Below are 17,422 nucleotides of genomic sequence, written 5' to 3'. Positions count from 1 at the left end.
GGACAGCGCCCGCGCCGCCACCGCCTTATAAAGAGGAGCCCGCTAAGTCACGTGGGAATCGCCCCGCCCCATTGACGTCAATGTTCATTCATGGGGAAGCGGGCGGGAGCCTAGAGGCGGGAGGACGCCCAACGATTGGAGGATACGTGCCTCTCCCGGCCCGCGCCTGCGCGCTGCGGGCCTCGGTTGGAGGGGCGTGCGCTAGCCTAGCACAGGGGAAATGAATGAATGAAGGAATGAATGAATGAAATGCTGAGGCGGGCGGGGTAGGGGGCTATGAATGAATGAAGGAGGGACGAGGAGAAAAGGATGAATGAATGAATGGAAGGATGAATGGAAGGGTGAATGCAGAGCCGCTGCAAGGCGGGAGGGTGGGCTACAGAGCAACCTGCAGCGGCGGGAACCCGGCGAGTGGAATAGGGTGGGGGCACTCCCAGAGTCTGACTGGGCCCCAGTAGGAGATCCATACTGGGAAGGGGGAAGATAAGACTCCAAAACTGAGGAGGGAGCCAGACTCCCCGTCTCCTGACTGCAGGGTCCATGGGAAACACGCCCAAGGACGGCGTGAACCTGAGAGGAGGGATGGTTCTGCGCGCCTGCGGGCGCTGTCCACGGATCTGCGGTGCGGGGTGCGTGCCCTGGGCTGGGGCACATGGGTGGATCTTGCGGTTTGAGTGATCTGGATGGAAAGGATCCGAGTTGGAAGAGACAGGGGAAAGACTGAGGATATGTGTGCCTCTGTGTCGTGTCTGTCCGTGGTCGGTGCGTGTCTGGAGAAAAAGGTGTGTCTGTCTTTCTGTCCAGTTGACTCTGTAGAATACATTGGCGCCCCCGCTGTGCCCTTTTTCAGACCACCTCTCCTCACCACCTTCCTGCTTCTTCCCCTCCTGCTGCTACCCCCCAAAGGACGTTTGGAGGACGAGAGCAGACCTGGTGGGGAGGGGGTTGTGCAGGTTGCGGGGGTGACTCAGTTCAATCTCTCTTCTTTGCTTAAAGGGAAGATTTGAACGCGATGCGGGTGGGGGGTGGAGGGTGGGTTCAAAAGCAACGTCAGAGATCACCCTTCTCTGCCACCAGACCCCTCGTCCGAATCTCCTGTCAGAGGGGTTGGGGCTGGGGGCTTGGATAGTTAGAGGTTCCGGGCGCGGGGGGGGGGGGGGCGGGGGGGGGAGATGACGCACAGATTGCGCAAAGAGAATCCATCAGCGAGCCGGGTCCAGTGAAGGGAGACCAGCCACAGGCGGGGGTGCGGGGTGGGGGGGGACGGAAATGAGGAGGGGGCAGGGAGAGGGGAGGGAGGCGAGGGGAGCAGCCACTGCAGGAATGAAGGGGAGGGAGGGAGCTGGAGGGGGGCTGCGGTGCAGGCAGAGAGCTGTGCGGGGGTGTGGGCAGGGAGGGCGGGGAGTGGAACGACACATGCCAGACACACAAGAACTGCGGACACAGGGCTGCCCGTGGGCACATACAGGGCACCCTCGCCCTAAGACTCTGGAAACCAGGATTGGGGCTGCCTGCCAGGAGCTCAGAGACTCAGAGCCAGTCCTCACCCCCTTCCTCATCTTCCTAGTATTGACCCTCATCCTCTCCTCTCTCTCTCTCTCTCTCTCTCTCTCTCTCTCTCACACACACACACACACACACACACACACACACTCACGTGCTTTCCCTCTATAGCCAGCAGTGGCTTCTCGGGTCCATCACTGGCTCCACTTTCCCAGAAGAAAGCCCATCAGCTCTGCGGGGAAAAAGGTGGGGAGGAGTAGAGACAGAGGAAAGAGAAGAGATGGGGGCAGGAGAGGGAGGCAGGGAGGCAGGCATCTGGAACAGGTAGAAGGATCAGGCTAAAGAAAAAAAAAAAAAAGGAGAACCAAGGTGATTGTGAAGATGCCAAAGAAGGGAGGGAGAGAAGGGGGCAGCAGACCTGAGACTGGGCTTCATCCCCCCCCCAACTATCTAGGGCCTCCCCCTCCCCCTATGGGTTCCCCTCATTCCTCTTCCTCTTCATCCCACCTCCCCTTTATTCTCCCTGCCTGGTTACTGAGAGCAGTGGAATGGGGAGGGGGGGGGTCACGTTACCTTCCTGAGGAGGATGAATCAGAGAGAGATGGCTCAGACATCTGGTGGGGGGAGGGGAAGCCATCCAAGAGAGAAGGAAAGAGGGAGGGAGGCAAGGGGGACAGAGCGAGAGGCTGATGGGGCTAAGAGACCAAGTATGAGATGAGGGAGACAGGCATCTAGAGAAACTGGGTTCCCACGGGCTTGTGTATGTGCACGTACATATGTGCGCATTGGGTTTGTGTGTATAGAGATTAATGAAACAGGGGTGGAAGGAAAGGGAATGGGGAGGCCAGTTATGCATTTAATCAGATAGAGAGTGGATAGGCATGGGAGCGTTCCAATTTAAATACGTGAATTTTCTCTTTCAACCTGTGGGGCTGTGTTTTCGCCTGTTTCCAGGTGTCTGTGTGTAGCTATTAGTGTCTGTGGGCCCTGATCCCCTGAGCGCCTGTATACCTGTGCGGTTGGGGGTCTGAGTGAATCCACTCTGGGCATCTGCTGGTGTCTGAAAAGCATCATCTGGCTTGGTGCGTCAACAATGTGTGTGTACCCCTGTGTCTTTGTGCATTTCTCTGGATCCTTCCGTGCTTATTCATATATGTTGTTATGTGACTTCTGCATGCCTTTGATCTTTCCCACCTCTCCCCCACATTTACCTTCATCTCTAAATTTCTGTGCAGGAAAGTCTCAGTGTCTTGGCTGCTCTTCTGCAGCCCCCAAGTTCAAGCTTTCCCCCCCCCTTTTTTAAAGCGTATTCCCTCCTTCCTTCATTCTTCTCCAACCCTTTCTTCCTCCACTCAGCCCAGAAGTCCAGGGGAGCTTCTCAGAAATCGACATCCCAAGAGTCTCAGTCATTATGGCATGGGGGAGGGGACAGTGAGGTAGGAGGCAAGGCAGCAGTCTTGGTGATTCCACCATCTAGAATACGTCTGCATGGGCTCTGAATCTCCGGGTCTGATTGTGCCTCTCTCCATCCCAGTTCCCTGCCTGGGGTCAGTTCATTCACACACACCCCACCTCTCAAAGATGTGCTGTGCCTTTCACATCCTACTGTCTCTAGGGGCTTCTGGAAAAGAGCTGGACTAGGGACAGGTTCCTGGAATTGGAGAGAGGAGGGAGATGGCAGGAAAGAAGGAGCAATGAGACAGAGCTGGAAAAGGCAAAGCTGAGACGGGGAGTAGGAGGAGATGCCTGTTTGCTCTGAGATACTTGTACAAATCCATCTCTATGTCTTTGTTTCTAAATCTCTCATACTCTCCAGGAGGGTGCTAAGAGAAGATGGGGTCCAACCAAGTAGAGATCCAAGCTGAAGGTTTGGAAAACCAAGGAAGAGGGACAGAGCACTGGGTCTTTTCCCTGAGAAGGTTTGGGAAAGAAGAGGGTAGGGGGTTGGGTTCTCCTCCCCACCTTGCAGCTGACTCCCCTCTCTTCTTCCCTTCCCCCCAACCGGTGACTCACCTCTGCAGCCTTTAATGCGTCAGCGATGAGGGGGGGGGACTTGCAGGGAGGGGCACTTTATGAGGGAGGCTGGGGTCTTCACTTTGAATTGAAAGAAGGTGCTTAAGAACCCCCTGGAAATGACCCCATTAGAATGCATCATTGCCTATCCCCTGCCCACCACAGTTCAGGAGGGTTTGGAGTCCTGGGAAGGGGACTGAAAGAGGGCTAGGGGCTACTGGTGGGTCTGGGAAGGATGAATAATAGAAAGGGGGTCCTCACCCTGATTTTTAATCCCAGGGTCCTATTACCTCATACCCCCACCCACTCCTAGGTGGGGGAGGGGAGACCCAGCAAGACGGAGGAGGGCAAAGCCGCAGAGATGAGTCACCAAGACAGGAAAAGAGAGAGAGGAAAAGAGACAGAGATGAGGAGAGACACAAAGAGAGACAGCTACTGGAAAGACTGAGAAAGGAAAACACACACATACACCCCCCCATCACACCATGAAGATGGTGTCCACAAACTAACAAGAGAAAGGAGACTGCATTTCCATAATCCTGAGCCAGACTTCTCCAACATCCACTTGCCACACACACCACTATCATTCACAGTTACACTGATATCCTGAGACACACCCTCTTACACAAACACGATGTCACACCTAGTCTAGCAGAGTCACCCAGACACATGGTGAAGATGTAACCAAGACAGTGGAAGGGAGGTTCAGGTTGAGAGCCCTCGATTTCTTTTACACGGGATGATGGGAGGAGGTAAAAGCCCTAAAGGGATATAACTTCAAAAACCCAAGACTCACAGGCTATGCCTTGCACACGCAACAATACAGAGTCCCTCACCTCCCCATGCACACATACATGGTAACCTATCAAGAACCCTCCTTATCAAGAAGCCACTTGAAGTGCCTGGTTCTGGGGTACGCCAGGCATGTAGCCCCGAATACATCCCACCCAGACACCCCGTGACTCGTACACACATGTACAGAAACACAGACACACAAAGACGCCCATGGACACACTCACACGGACGGAAACCACCTTGCGCTCGCTGCCTCGCCCGCGTCCGCGCAGGTCCTGGCGCCCCCGCGTGGTACTTTTTGGGATCGCAGTCCCCGCCGCCCCGGAGCTCGGCTCCCGCGGGGCGGCGCCCAGGCTCCCTCCACCTCTTGCCCCTCCGGTGCGGTGCCCACCCAGGAACCGGGAGAAGAGGAGCGCACTGGCCACGAGAGAGCCGACAGCTGGGTGTTAGACCCCTGAGTCGTGGGGATGAGGCAGGCTGGTTCCGGATGCCACGGGGAACTTGCGAGAAGAGCAAGAATTTGAAACAGCAGTGGGCCACCCCTCCCCGCCACGCCGGCCAGCACACACACCCGCCCCCGGCCCAGGGGAAAGCGAGGCCCGGGGCCGGTCCAGGCGCCACGCCGCTGCCCGCCTCTGTTCTGAGCAATCACTTCTCTCTGCCGCTTGGGGTGGGGGTGGGGGCGCGCCACGGCCAGCAGCCCTCCCCAGCTCCCCTCCAGGAAGTCATTAGCCCGGTTGCCACAGGGCTTAGAGATCCTCTCTAATACAGGCTGCTGGGGAAGTGGGGGAGGACAATGCATCTCAGCCCTCCCCACTGACAAGAAGTGAAACAGACACAGAAGGTGGGCTAAGGGGCCCGTTTTATTGCAACACAGCCATGGTTGAAGTGGCAGGGAGGCTCGGCAGCTCGACCAGGCACAGGAAGCAACCAAGCAAGTCAGGGCAGCACAGCCGGAACGGGGGAAAGTGGGGGAACAGAGGCTGTCCCCTTGGCCCATCCCGGTGCACCCCCTGTCGCCCTCCGCTGTTCACGTCTTTGATTCCACCACCCCCCACCCCCACCCTGCCGTGCCGGCTCTCAGTGACTCCCTTTGGACAATGACTGTCCATTGTCCAACAGGAAGCTCCAGCTACAGTGAGGTTCTGACCTGTGCTCTGGTCTGGGGACACCTGGTTTCTAGTCCTTGCCAGGCTCCCAGCTATTGTGAGCCACTTGGAAGTCACTCAGGTCTTTCGGAGCCTCCGTGTCCTCCCTCTGCGGGAGACGTCAGGATCCCGTGGTGGAGACAGCGCTGTGCAAATGCAGCTGTTACTACTTGCATTTAAATAGAAGACTGTCAAAGTCCACAGAAAGCGTTAAGAGGATGGGAGGGGTGTCCAGAAATATCTGGAGGTGGGGGTTCCAGTTGTGCTAGAAGGCAGCCCGGCTAGAAGGACGAGATAGCCTCACACCAGGCTCTGGGACCTGCCCTCTGCTATACCAGACTCCCCACCTGGGACTCTCTGATTCACAGGCCTGGTTCAGGCTCCCAGTTGGTGGCATAGGGAAGGGAGCCAGCAAAATCCTGCAAAGCTGGGGGAAACCCTAGTCAGGGGAGGCAGCCTCAGAAAGGTGCATTGCCAGAGCATAAGCAGGGGCCAGATGGAGGTGGAGCATTATAAATATATTTCCTTTACAGAGTCTTTCTCCATATTACACACAGAGGGTGAGGAAGGGTTCATAGGGAACGGGAATGGGGGGGGGGTGCGGGGGGCGGGGGGAGGTGCAGGTAAATGAGAAATGGAGAACTAAGAGAGGTCCAGGCACAGGAGGCTAAGACTGGGCGAGGGAGGAGCGCGAGGCAAGCTCTGAGGGCCTGAGAAAAATGGGGAGGAAGAAAAATAGTATGAATTGGGCGGTTGAGCTGTCGGCTGGGCGCCGGGCGTTGCGCGCACTTCTGCCAGCTTCCCTCCAAGAAGGGGCAGAAGGGATAAGCCAGAAAGAGCAAAGTCCATTCCTAGGCCGGGGCACCGACTGGGAAAGGCTCTGAAGCTGTGAAGGAACTCATTCTTTGGCCGGGAAAGAGGATGGGTGGACAGTAACAGTAAGTGGCTCCCCCAAACTCGGCGGTTCAGATCGAGGTGTGGGCAACTGCATTTGGGGGCGCTAGAGTCCAGATGGCAGAGAGGTAAGGGGAAAAGGGAAGGGAGGAACAGACCGCGGGGAAGTGCAGGCGTCAGAGAGAGGAAGAGTTGATGCTTTTGAACTGTGGTGTCGGAGAAGACTCCTGGGAGTCCCTCGGACTGCAAGGAGATCCAACCAGTCAATCCTAAAGGAAATTAATCTTGAATGTTCACTGGAAGGACTGATGCTGAAGCTGAAGCTCCAATACTTTGGCCACCTGATGCACAGGGCCGACTCACTGGAGAAGACCCTGATTCTGGGAAGATTGAAGGTAGGAGGAGAAGGGGACGACAGAGGACGTGATGGTTGGATGGCAAAACCGACTCACTGGACATGAATATGAGCAAGCTTGGGGAGATGGTGATGGACAGGGAAGCCTGGCGAGCTGCAGCCCATGGGGTCGCCAAAGGTCGGACACGACTGAGCGGCTGAACAACAGACTGAGGACCAAGAGCAGGGCGGAACTTGAAAATAGGGGCAGGGCTTGGGCGGGGGCAGGGATCCGCGCAAGGAGGTGGGTCTAAAGTGCACCTTCTCTCCTCTCCAACTCGACTGGAGAGGCCTTAGTTGTCGGCTTCCAGCAAGTACTGTTCAGTATAACCTTGACCAGCGCGAGCTCCCAGCGAGCCTGATGGAAGTCAGCCACCTGTGACCACAACTGGGGCGCCGGGCAGAGCTGGCACACGATGCTGAGGCTGAAATGGGCTCTGGAGCTGCAGATGCCACAGAAGCTGGCTCTGCCTTTGCGCACCGTCGCTGCTGAAGGCGTCGATGCCGAGGTAGCGCCACGTGCTGTCGCCGCGGAGAGGGATGCGGAAAGGGCGCGTGCACAGCGTGAGCACCGCGCGGGCGCGCGCGGCTGTCCACGCGCCACTCCAGGCCTTTGGCCGCCAGGAGGCGCAGGTTACTCTCACTCGGCCAGTAGGGCGGCCACTCCTGGGATGGTTTCTCCTGTCGCGCTGCAAGGAGGGCGACAGCAGGAGGGAGGCGTGCCAGGTCGCCGCCAGCCTTCCATACGGCCTCCCCGGGCAGCTTCGAGAAGACGCCGGAGGCCTAGCAGCGCCTACAAGTTGACTTGGACCAAAAGGATGCCCTGCGTGGGGCACGAGTGAGCACGGCTCTGGGCGGCGGGAGAGCTGAGAGCCTGGCGCCTCTTGGCATCTTCACTTCCACAGTCACACCCATGGGCTCCCATCTGGGTCCCGGGGGAGGGCCGACGGTGCGAGGCTGGGTGGGGAGCATGGAGGAACCAGGAGCAAGGCCTCCGAATACCTGGCTCCCCGAGGGGAACTGGGGATGTGGGCCTCAACAGTGGAATCAGGGGAAGCTGATCGCAGGAGGCCCCTGATCGCGGTAGGATGGGGGAGGCGGAGGTAAAGGACAAAGGCTCAGATTAGGATGCTTCGGTCCCTAGACCGAGGCGGGACCCATGTAGGGGAGGCAGGGTCACGAAGCCTGGACGCCTGGGCTCCAGCCTCCCAGGGTAAGGATCAAGGGTTTAAAGATTGGAAGTGGAAGCTGTTTGATTTTCCCTGGGCAGCAAGGCCTGGGTAAGGACTGGGATTCCCAGGGCAGGGCTCATAGGCGCCTCCACTGGGCAGAGCGGGCCGCGAAAGAAAGGCGGTGACAGACTGCAGGAGAGGGGACAAAGCCCGGAGGCCCTTGAGGAGAGGCCCGGCCCGGCCCTCCGAGCTCCTTTGTTCTGCTTGGTGATTAGGCGGAATTTCTTCAGCCCCTGGGGCCCCAACTGATTGTCCCTGGTGAGTCGTGCCACTTTGATCCCCCGGGTGCTGTCTCTTACCAGCTGCGAACAGAAGTGCTCTAGCAGCCGGGCCACCCTCTTGCCGCGCTCCGGGGACGCCACTGCGCAGTCCCTCCGCCAGCGCCGTCTCCCCGGCGTCGATCTCGTGTACCGACTCCCTCTCGATCTGCGACCGAGGCCATTGTGTGTGTGTGTAGGGGGGTTGCTCTCCGACGGGGCTCTCCGTTCAAAGGACTCGCCTCTTCTCACAAGCTGAGCACTCCGTCGTCATTCCCCCGGGGAGCCAGGCCAGACCTGTGACCTGCCCAAGGAGCTCTCCTCAGCACCCGGTTCTCGGATTCGAGAGCCTGCAGAAAGATCATTCCCGGGCGTCTATTTCACCGCTTGAGATGCTCCAGACCCCTGCCCGTTCGCCACGCCCCCTCGCATTGGCTCCACCCCGGCGCTTGCCACGCCCCGCTGCCTCTTAGCCCCGCCCCCAGCCCATCTCTGAGCCAGCCCTGTATCCAGGCTCTCTTTGCTGGGAGAGTTCAGTCTACTCAGGGGTCCGGACCCCATTCCGGCTGCTTCCATCCCCAGACTCCTCCTTCTTGACTGCTCCCCTTTTTGTGTGTTCTTACCCCCAGAAACTCCTCAAAAGAATCCTAAAATACTGAAGCTGTGATCCTTCTCTCGGGTTCTTCGGCCGTTCCAACTCTACACACCCCACACCCACCGTCACTGACCAGGCCCCTGGATTCACACGCCCTACTCTTTGGTTCCAAAAGCAGATTCTATTTCCTTAGCAAACGGTCCAGGGCCGAGGAGAGGCTCCATTCGTCCTCTCCCAAGTCCCATGCACCCAACTCCCTTTTCACCTGCCTCCCGAACCCTCGGCTCTCACCGGTTCCTCCTAGAGCCAGCTGTGGAAGCGGCTGGGAAGGTAGTCAAGGTCACCGTCAATGGCCCCCACCCCGCCCCCAACACATACCGACACCCGAGATGGTCAACACCTCTTCAAATTCCCTTTCTGTGGCCACTCCGTGGTGGTTCAGAGGTTAAAGCATTTGCCTCCAATGTGGGAGACACGGGTTTGATCCCTGGGTCGGGAAGATCCCCTGGAGAAGGAAATGGTAACCCACTCCAGTATTCTTGCCTGGAGAATTCCATGGATGTAGAAGCCTGGTAGGCTACAGTCCACAGGGTCGCAAAGAGTCAGACACGACTGAGCGAAATTCCTCATGAAGTCCAAAGGGCCAGCCTCGGCCTCATTCCCCCATCCAGAACTGGGCTTGGACCCAGGGACTTGGCCTTGGCCTCAGGTCCTGACTCAGTCCCTAGCCTGGGAGCTTGAACTCAGCCTCAAGCCCTGATCTGGGATTGGACTTGGCCCTGGCCTCCTGGGATCTCTGAGCATACCTCTGCATCTGGCTCCATGTCTTTTTCGGGCTTAGAAACCTCTGAGGTGGCTCCATCACTGCTGGCTTCCAGTGTCATGCATGATCCTGCAGAAAAGAGAGAACCCAGTGCGGGGGTCAGAGCCCCCCCCCCACCCCCGTTTCCACAGCAGGCCCCCTCCATGCGATCCACACAAGCCCTTCCTACTTAAACACCCCTTCTCTTCTCACAGACCCTGGGAATAGAGGGCCGGCAGCTCCCCTCCCACCACCAGCTCCTAGAGCTCCCAATCTTGCGTTGTTCCACCCTCTGGGATGCTCTTCACACACTCAGGACCCCCTGAATTCCTTCATCCCTGATCACCCTGGTCACCCCCAGAACTGAGATTAAGAACAGAAGGCCCCTGGGGGATAATAGAGGGACCCCACCCCCCTTCAAGGGCCACACCACCTCTCTGCAGAACACAGGTGAAGAAATTCCCATCACCTCCACTCCCTCCAGGGCTCCTCCCAGCTGGCAGAAAGAGGGGACGGAGAGGGTTCAACTGCCCCGGCTCCCACTGCTGCTCATTCCAGAACAAAGAGTGGGGGTGTAGACATCAGATCTCTCCATATCGCTGCCCCAGTGGCCCCCACCCCACATATTCAAACATAAATTAAGGAGTGGACAGATGGACAGTTCTATTAGAAAATGTCAAGCCGTTCCTCTCAGGGTAATCAAAACCGCCCTTTCCTTCCTCTTTGAGGCTGTTCCCTCCTTTTCCAGAGGGAGACTTGGCTCCATTCCAGGGCTAGGTGATTATTTTGAAAAGAGCTCTGTTGGAGCTTCAGCAAACAAATATCCACCAAGATTACCTATGCCCTCTCCCCGCTGACTTCACCTCTAGAGATGCAGTCCCTTCCCTTCTCTCTCTCTTCTTTTTTGGAAATTTCTTCCTGTGATCCTTGCTTCATGTCCCACTCAGGCTGCCCCTGCTCTTCCCATTCCTCCAAGTCTCCTTTTTGGGTCAGAACCTTGTGTATCTGCTACGCCTTTGGCATCCAATTCTTCTTCCCCCCTCCTGCTCAGGGGCAGGGCCAAAGAGAAAGCTCCCTGCCCAAGGCCAGATGACTCCTCATTGCTAGACCTCTCTTTTCCAGACCAACAAAATAAGCCAATCAAATCCCCTCCTCTCTCAGCCAGGTAGAACTGTTCCCTGATGTAACCTACATAAGCCTCAGTAACCAACATCCCAGGGGACACACATGCCAGCTGCTTTGTGGGGGGCGATATTAATTTGAGATTGAGAGAATGAATACAAGGATGATAAGGAAAATGCTGCCCCCTTTCCTGGAACCTGGCCCAGGGGGTGCTTGAACTACATCTCCCATAGTGCCCTGGGGCACAGGGCTGCCTCAGCCTTATAGAACATGACATGGGTTTGGGAGATGGGACCAGCAACGGGTGGCTGAGCTGGTAAAGAATCCGCCTGCAATTCAGGAGACCTGGGTTTGATCCTTGGGTTGGGAAGATCCCCTGCGGTTACCCACTCCAGGTATTCTGGCCTGGAGAATTCCCTGGACTGCATAGTCCATGGGGTCACAAAGAGGTGGACACGACTGAGCGACTTTCAGTTTAGTTTCCATATCGCAAACATGGCTTATGTAAACACAATGTGCTTCCTATACCAGCAAGTTTCAAACAAGGGCTCCATCTCCTTTTTTTTTTCTTTCAGTCTAATGTTGATGCTCAAGGCTCTGCCATGTAAGCTAGGGTGTGGTCAGATAGCTCAGGCCAGTATCATAAAAGGGGGAGGGGAAGCACAGGCTCAGAGGATCTTAGGATCTTAGGGCCATCAGGGACCATCTGGCTCCATCCTTTCATGGAGATAAAATCAATCGAGGCCCAAGATGGTTAAGATCTTGCCTAAGGTGACTCAGCTTGGGCAAAGCCAGGCAAAAACTTCCATTTTACTGGCTCTGAGGCCAGTGGGGAGATCTCTGACCCCAGCCTGAAGAGCAAGGATAGGAAAGACTGGGTCCTTGGCAGGAGTCAAAGGTTCCAAGTGCTAAGGGCTAAGCTGACTCAGAACGAGAGACGAGCTTGCGAGAGGAACCCTCACTGCCATCTCTCCACTGTCAGCAATTTCTATGCCAAAAATGAGATCAATCAGACTCCTCATGCCAGGCTCTAGGAATGACGGGTCCCAGAGATGAATAGGTTAGCTTGAGGCTCCCATTTGGATTTCCAGACAACCTCACCAGCGGTTCCTGAATCCCTGGAAGATACAAGCTGGCAATTCAGTGATAACTCCAACAATTCTCCACTGCTGCCCAAAGCGGGCAGAACGTGAGCCACCTGAAGACAGCCGCTCATGCAACGGGACGTTGGTTTCCCTCTCTCTTTCAAGACGGGGAGACTGTTTCCAAAGAGTGTGTCTACATCTCAGATACGGACATGTATAAGGGGAGGGGATTCCCAGGGCCACAGGGAAGGAGAGGGAGCCTGCCCAGCCACCCTGCTTCTTTTCTCCCCAGCACTCTCTACTCCTATTCCCTTGCAGGAGCTGGAGAGGTTCCAAGGTCCGTAAGCCTTGGGGGAGGTGGGTGCTGCGGTAAAAGTGCGTTAGGGAGTCCAGGCCAAGCCAAAACAACCAGCTGGCCCCCACAACCCTTGTTACACACTCTGATCCATTCCCACCCTCCAACCTGGCTCCTTGAATTATAACTTCCATTAGGTGTGGAGGCAGAGGAGGAGGCAGCCCTATGCCCCAGGGCACTATGGGAGATGTAGTCCAAGCACCCCCGGGGCCAGGTTCCAGGAAAGGGGGCAGCATTTTCCTTATCATCCTTGTATCCATTCTCTCAGTCTCATAGATATGAATGATCCACACTGGTGAGAGGATAACTGTAGTCATCCCTGGGCATGCCAGGAGCCCAATCCCCTCTCCCCTCCTCCCTCACCCCGCACACCTGAAATATTAATGCCGCTGAGGTCGCAGCTTCTCTGAGCTGGAAGACAAACGGAGAGAGGAAAGGCAGGGACAAAGAGACGGCGGCTACACGAAGCGCCCAAAGAAAAGAGAGACAAGGATCAGAATTGAGCCAGAAAGGAGACAAAGGCCATCAAGAGAGGATCTGGGGGGCACGGATAATGAGTCACAGACAAGACACCTGGTGATTCAGAGCCCAGTAGACGCAAAAAGAAAAAAAAAAAAAAAAAAACAAACCTTTCTAGCTTGCACCCCCTCCCCAAAGAGATCAGAAATGGAAAGCAGAGTGACACGCCCCCTTCTCCCAGCGGGTGTGTGGTGGGGAAAGGGGTCAAGTAAGAGGTGACAAGGTGAAGTGGGGGCAGAGGCAAGGGATGGGGAACACCGTGGAGCTGGGGAGGGGGGTGCCTGGGGCCCCAGAGGGCCAGAATCATGGAGAGGGGGTGCTGTACTGGAGGGTCGTCCGGTCTGTTGGGGAAGCAGGAGGCAGGCGGATCCCAAAGGAAGCTACTTGGCAAGGGTCCCCCCGGACACTGCCAGACTCTGGGGAACGGTAGGAGCCAAATGATGATGGGGTGAAGGAGGGAAGGCGCCTCTGAACATCTGAACAAAGTCGGGTCTCAAGTTACTATCATCCCGGGGACTGGCAGGGGTTGGGCAGTAGGGGGCGCGGCGGCCTGCTTCTCCTGGGGGGGCGTGGCCTTCCGCTGTCCCCATCCCGCGGGGGAGGAGCACGCCAGCCTCCCGCCCCCAGGCCCCGCTGCATCCCCCTACCTCTCCCGAGCTAGGGCCAGGGCCGGGGTGCTGAGAAGCCGATCGAGGCCGGCCGCAAAGAGAGGGGTCCCCTCGGAGCTCCGAGGGTCAAATTCCGATGAGGCGCGGGGATCCGGCCGCGCCGTCCGGTCCCGACTCGGAGTTCTCATAGAAGGCGGGGTCAGCACCACCGCTCAGACCGGCTCGCGGGCTCGGGTTCCCAGCGCTTCGGGATTCGGGCGGTGCGGGTGGCACCCGCCGCTACGCTCCGGCTCGGCCCCGGCGGCGGCGCTCGGAGGGGCGGAGACCCCAGCGATGCGAAGGAAACCCGGCGCGGATCTGGAGCGGACTGTGCTGCGGCCGGGGGCTGGCTGGGGCGCGGGGCAGGAGATGGGGTGGCGGGGCGCGGGGGAAAGCGGAGCTGCCCTGGGCGGTGAGGTGGGCGCAGCTGAGTGGCCTCTAGCGTTGCAGATGAGGCCCCCTCCCCTTGTCCCCGGTGGGGAGCGGGACTGAGGGTGGGCAGGTGTCTTGAGTTTTGGTGGAGTGGAGTGACAGAGTTATCGCATCGTGCCAGCAGCATCTTTAAGTTCGGTCCCGGGAGTTCACCCCGCCGCTCAAGTTCCCCTTCTCCAGGCCCCCCAGCAAAGTCAGCCAGGCTCTCCTATCTCTGGCCGCCAGATTAGTAAGAGCAGCTGGAAAGGGGACACGGAGCCGAACACCCTGCCCAGGTCGGAGAAGCCGACAGGGGAAACGGGAAACCCAAGACGGTTGGGAAGGGAGGAGACCCCAAGAGGCAGAAGCGGGACACGGAAAGGAGCAGAGCGAGGCCTGCTCTGGGCCAGATGACCCCCGCGCCCCGGGGTCGCCGAGCAGCCTCGCCCAGCTCCGCTCAGCCGCGGGCATCTCTCCCGCCGTCAGGCCGCAAGGCCCCCACGGGGCAGCACGAGTGCACGGGGCCGTACACCTGTGGACTTCCAGGGACACCTGTGGGCATCCGAGTACACGAACACAGACCTCTGTGCGCACCGCCGGGCTCCTGGGCTGACTCCGGTGGGTGGAAGGAAGGGCCCAGCGAGCCGATTGGAACTGGAGGGACTGCAGGGCCGCCTCTGACTCTAACAAGCTAGTGGCCCAGACTCTTAACTCCTGGTGGGAGCTCCCCACCCCCATGAAGTGAGGTAAAACACCTGCAGTTGTATCTGCAAGGAGCCAGGAAAGTGATGGATGTGAACGTCCTTTAAAACCCGCACAGTGCTACTGAGGCTGGGACACCCTCCCTTGTCCCTCCTCCCACCTCCTGCCCAGCTCCCATGCTCCCTCTTCCCACCAAAGCTGACCTCTCACCTACCTCTTTCTAGTTTCACACTTTCCAAGGTGTTTGCTCTGCAACCTGGTAATCGTATCCCATTGGCTGAGCTAATGTGACAAGATGGAGGATTTGAAGGAGTTCCCGGACTCCCGCCAGCAAAGCCACCCCAAGAGTTAAAGGGATCAGAGTCATCTCTTCAGTTCAAAGGCAAGCAAGCCAATAGGTAAGTCTCCCCCATTTCTGATTTTTGAAGCTGCTAACACACTATGCATCTCATAAAGCTGCGGTTATGGTGGAATATGTTCATTCATGCGAAAGGACCTCAAAAAGCTAAAAGATGGAGGAAAAAGTCACCAGTGGCAGAATGGAGAGGCCACTCTCATTCCTCGCCTTTCTCCTGAAGCCTCCCCTCTGTGATCAGAAATGCTTGGATTGGTCCAACTTTCACCCACCTCCAGTTCTCTCAACTAATCAGAATGGAAAGTTTCCCAAAGTTCCAGTTCTCTCCTGTCCAATCTATAGGTGGTGCTGCCTTCTTCTATGCTGCTGCTAAGTCGCTTCAGTCATGTCCGACTCTGTGCTACCCCATAGACGGCAGCCCACCAGACTCCCCTGTCCCTGGGATTCTCCAGGCAAGAACACTGGAGTGGATTGCCATTTCCTTCTCCAATGCATGAAAGTGAAAAGTGAAAGGGAAGTCGCTCAGTCGTGTCCAACTCTTAGCGACCCCATGGACTGCAGCCCACCAGGCTCCTCCATCCATGGGATTTTCCAGGCAAGAGTACTGGAGTGGGGTGCCATTGCCTTCTCCGGCATTATTCTATAAAAGGCTCAAATATGGTTGCATTATTGGAATTTTCTCAGATATGAATGCTCAAGATTTAAATCCAATCAGTTGTTAGGGGCTGCAAAATAGTGATATTCTTGTTCTTTCTGTTTTTTCTTCTCCCCCCGCCCAAACTGGAATATGCTTATAAAAGGAAATTTGTTCTCTTTTACTATGATTACTCTCAGAGATAGTTTGTGATGGAAAGACTGGATAAATGCTTGAATTTCTCCCTTTATTTGTTAACTTTTAAAATAATGTGATGGTTCCCCAGCATCCTTCAACGGTGATCAATTATTAACTTTCAGGACCATTATGAACTCATGGATTTTAAGCAAGCTTAATGTAATGCATTAGGGCATCCCAGGTGGCTTAATGGTAAAGAATCCACCTGTCCATGCAGGAGATAAGGGTTTGATCCCTGGCTCGGGAAGATCCTCGAGTAGAAAATGACAAACCCACTCCAGTATTCTTGCCTGGGAAATCCCAAGGACAGAGGAACCTGGTGGGCTACAGTCCATGGGGTTGCAAAGAGTCAGACACGACTTAGTGACTAAAACACAAAGTAATGTGATGCAATCCAGCGCAGTTATTGTTCCTAACGCTGAAGCTATCCAGCTCTTTTGTAAATTGATATTTTAAAGCAACATAGAAGACAGTGCTAGATCTTCAGGAAGTGCAGCGTGGATGCAGAGGGGAAGGTGTCCTGGACCAGCTTGGCAGGTTGGCAGGTAGAAGGATATATACTGGACGTGAGACCCAAACTGAAACTCAAAAACTCCTCGCCAGATAACAAAGGAGGGCAGGGTCCCTCCTGCGGGAAGGGAAACCTGAGCTAAGCCCAGAGCTGAGAAACACCTTGCTTTGCAAGAACAAGCAATGCTGGGTTGCACCCATCCTGTAGACTGGGGCTGGCCAGTCAGCCAACGGCTTTAAGCAACAAAGTGACAGATTTGCCTTGTGAGTAGAGGGTGCCCTCTGGTGGCTACACGAAGAATGTCAGGGAAGGAAGACGTCCTGCCAAAAGGCTGTGCTTACAAGGCAAGGGGATCAAACCAGTCAATCCTAAAGGAAATCAACCCTGAATATTCATTGAAAGGAATGCTGCTGAAGCTGAAGCTCCAATACTTTGGCCACCTGATGCAAAGAGCCAACTCATTGGAAAAGACATTGATGCTGGGAGAGACTGAAGGCAAAAGGAGAAGGGGGCGGCAGAGGATGAGATAGATGGTTAGATACCATCACAGGCTCAATGGACATGAATTTGAGTAAACTCTGGGAGACAGTGGAGGACAGAGGAGCTCGGCATCCTGCATGTAGGTCACGGAGGATATGGACTGGCATGCTGCAGTCCACTGGGTTGCAAAGAGGTGGACATGATTTGTGACAGTACAACAACAATAAGGCTTAGATTAGTAAGTTAGGCTCTTCCAGATCGGAGGAGAACTCACAGAGTTCAGGGAGTCATTATTGAGATACACGGAAGGAGAAATGGTGCAGGGAAGCTCATTAATGGCTCTGAGAATAGATCCTTTAGGAAGTCTAGTGATCCATCTTCTCTCCATGCACCTGGCATGTACATTTCCCCAAAGAAATGCTCACACAGCAAATGTTTGTTATTGCCCAGGAAAACTCCTTTTCTAGTTTGCACAAAGACCATGTCTCAGTGGATGCAACCCCAGACACAAGCAGACAGTACTTTTGTGTGTCTGGGCTGGGCTCTGTTTGTGGAGTGTCTCAAATGCTGTGCCGAGGAGTTCATACCTTCTAACAGTGAGGAGCCAGCACCAGTGAGTGGGGACAATGACACGACGAAAGCAGTGTTTTAAGAAAAGCCATCTGTCATCTTGCCAGCGTGAAAAGAAGTTAGATGGGAGATGAGAGGCAAGACCTCTGCTCACCGAAGAGTGGTCACAGAGGAAGTCCACGGGAGAGATGGGGGCCTGG

General features: G+C 56.1%; 1 protein-coding gene across 1 annotated transcript; it reads right to left on the bottom strand.

The window, feature by feature from the left end:
• Positions 1–5,155: 5,155 nt before the first annotated feature.
• NAT16 (N-acetyltransferase 16 (putative)) lies at positions 5,156–13,621 on the bottom strand. The gene is given in 10 exon segments (XM_060405835.1): positions 5,156–7,105; positions 7,108–7,178; positions 7,180–7,319; positions 7,321–7,530; positions 7,597–7,628; positions 8,152–8,341; positions 8,343–8,461; positions 8,493–8,586; positions 9,638–9,723; positions 13,362–13,621. Coding segments are annotated over 9 exon segments (999 nt in total). The 5' UTR covers positions 9,716–9,723; positions 13,362–13,621; the 3' UTR covers positions 5,156–7,040.
• Positions 13,622–17,422: the final 3,801 nt, after the last annotated feature.

This window comes from Ovis aries, chromosome 24 (assembly GCF_016772045.2).
Source record: "Ovis aries strain OAR_USU_Benz2616 breed Rambouillet chromosome 24, ARS-UI_Ramb_v3.0, whole genome shotgun sequence".
NCBI classification, from domain to species: domain Eukaryota; kingdom Metazoa; phylum Chordata; class Mammalia; order Artiodactyla; family Bovidae; genus Ovis; species Ovis aries.
The sequence above is the reverse complement of the archived record's forward strand: the minus strand, read 5'-3'. Positions and strand labels throughout refer to the sequence as shown.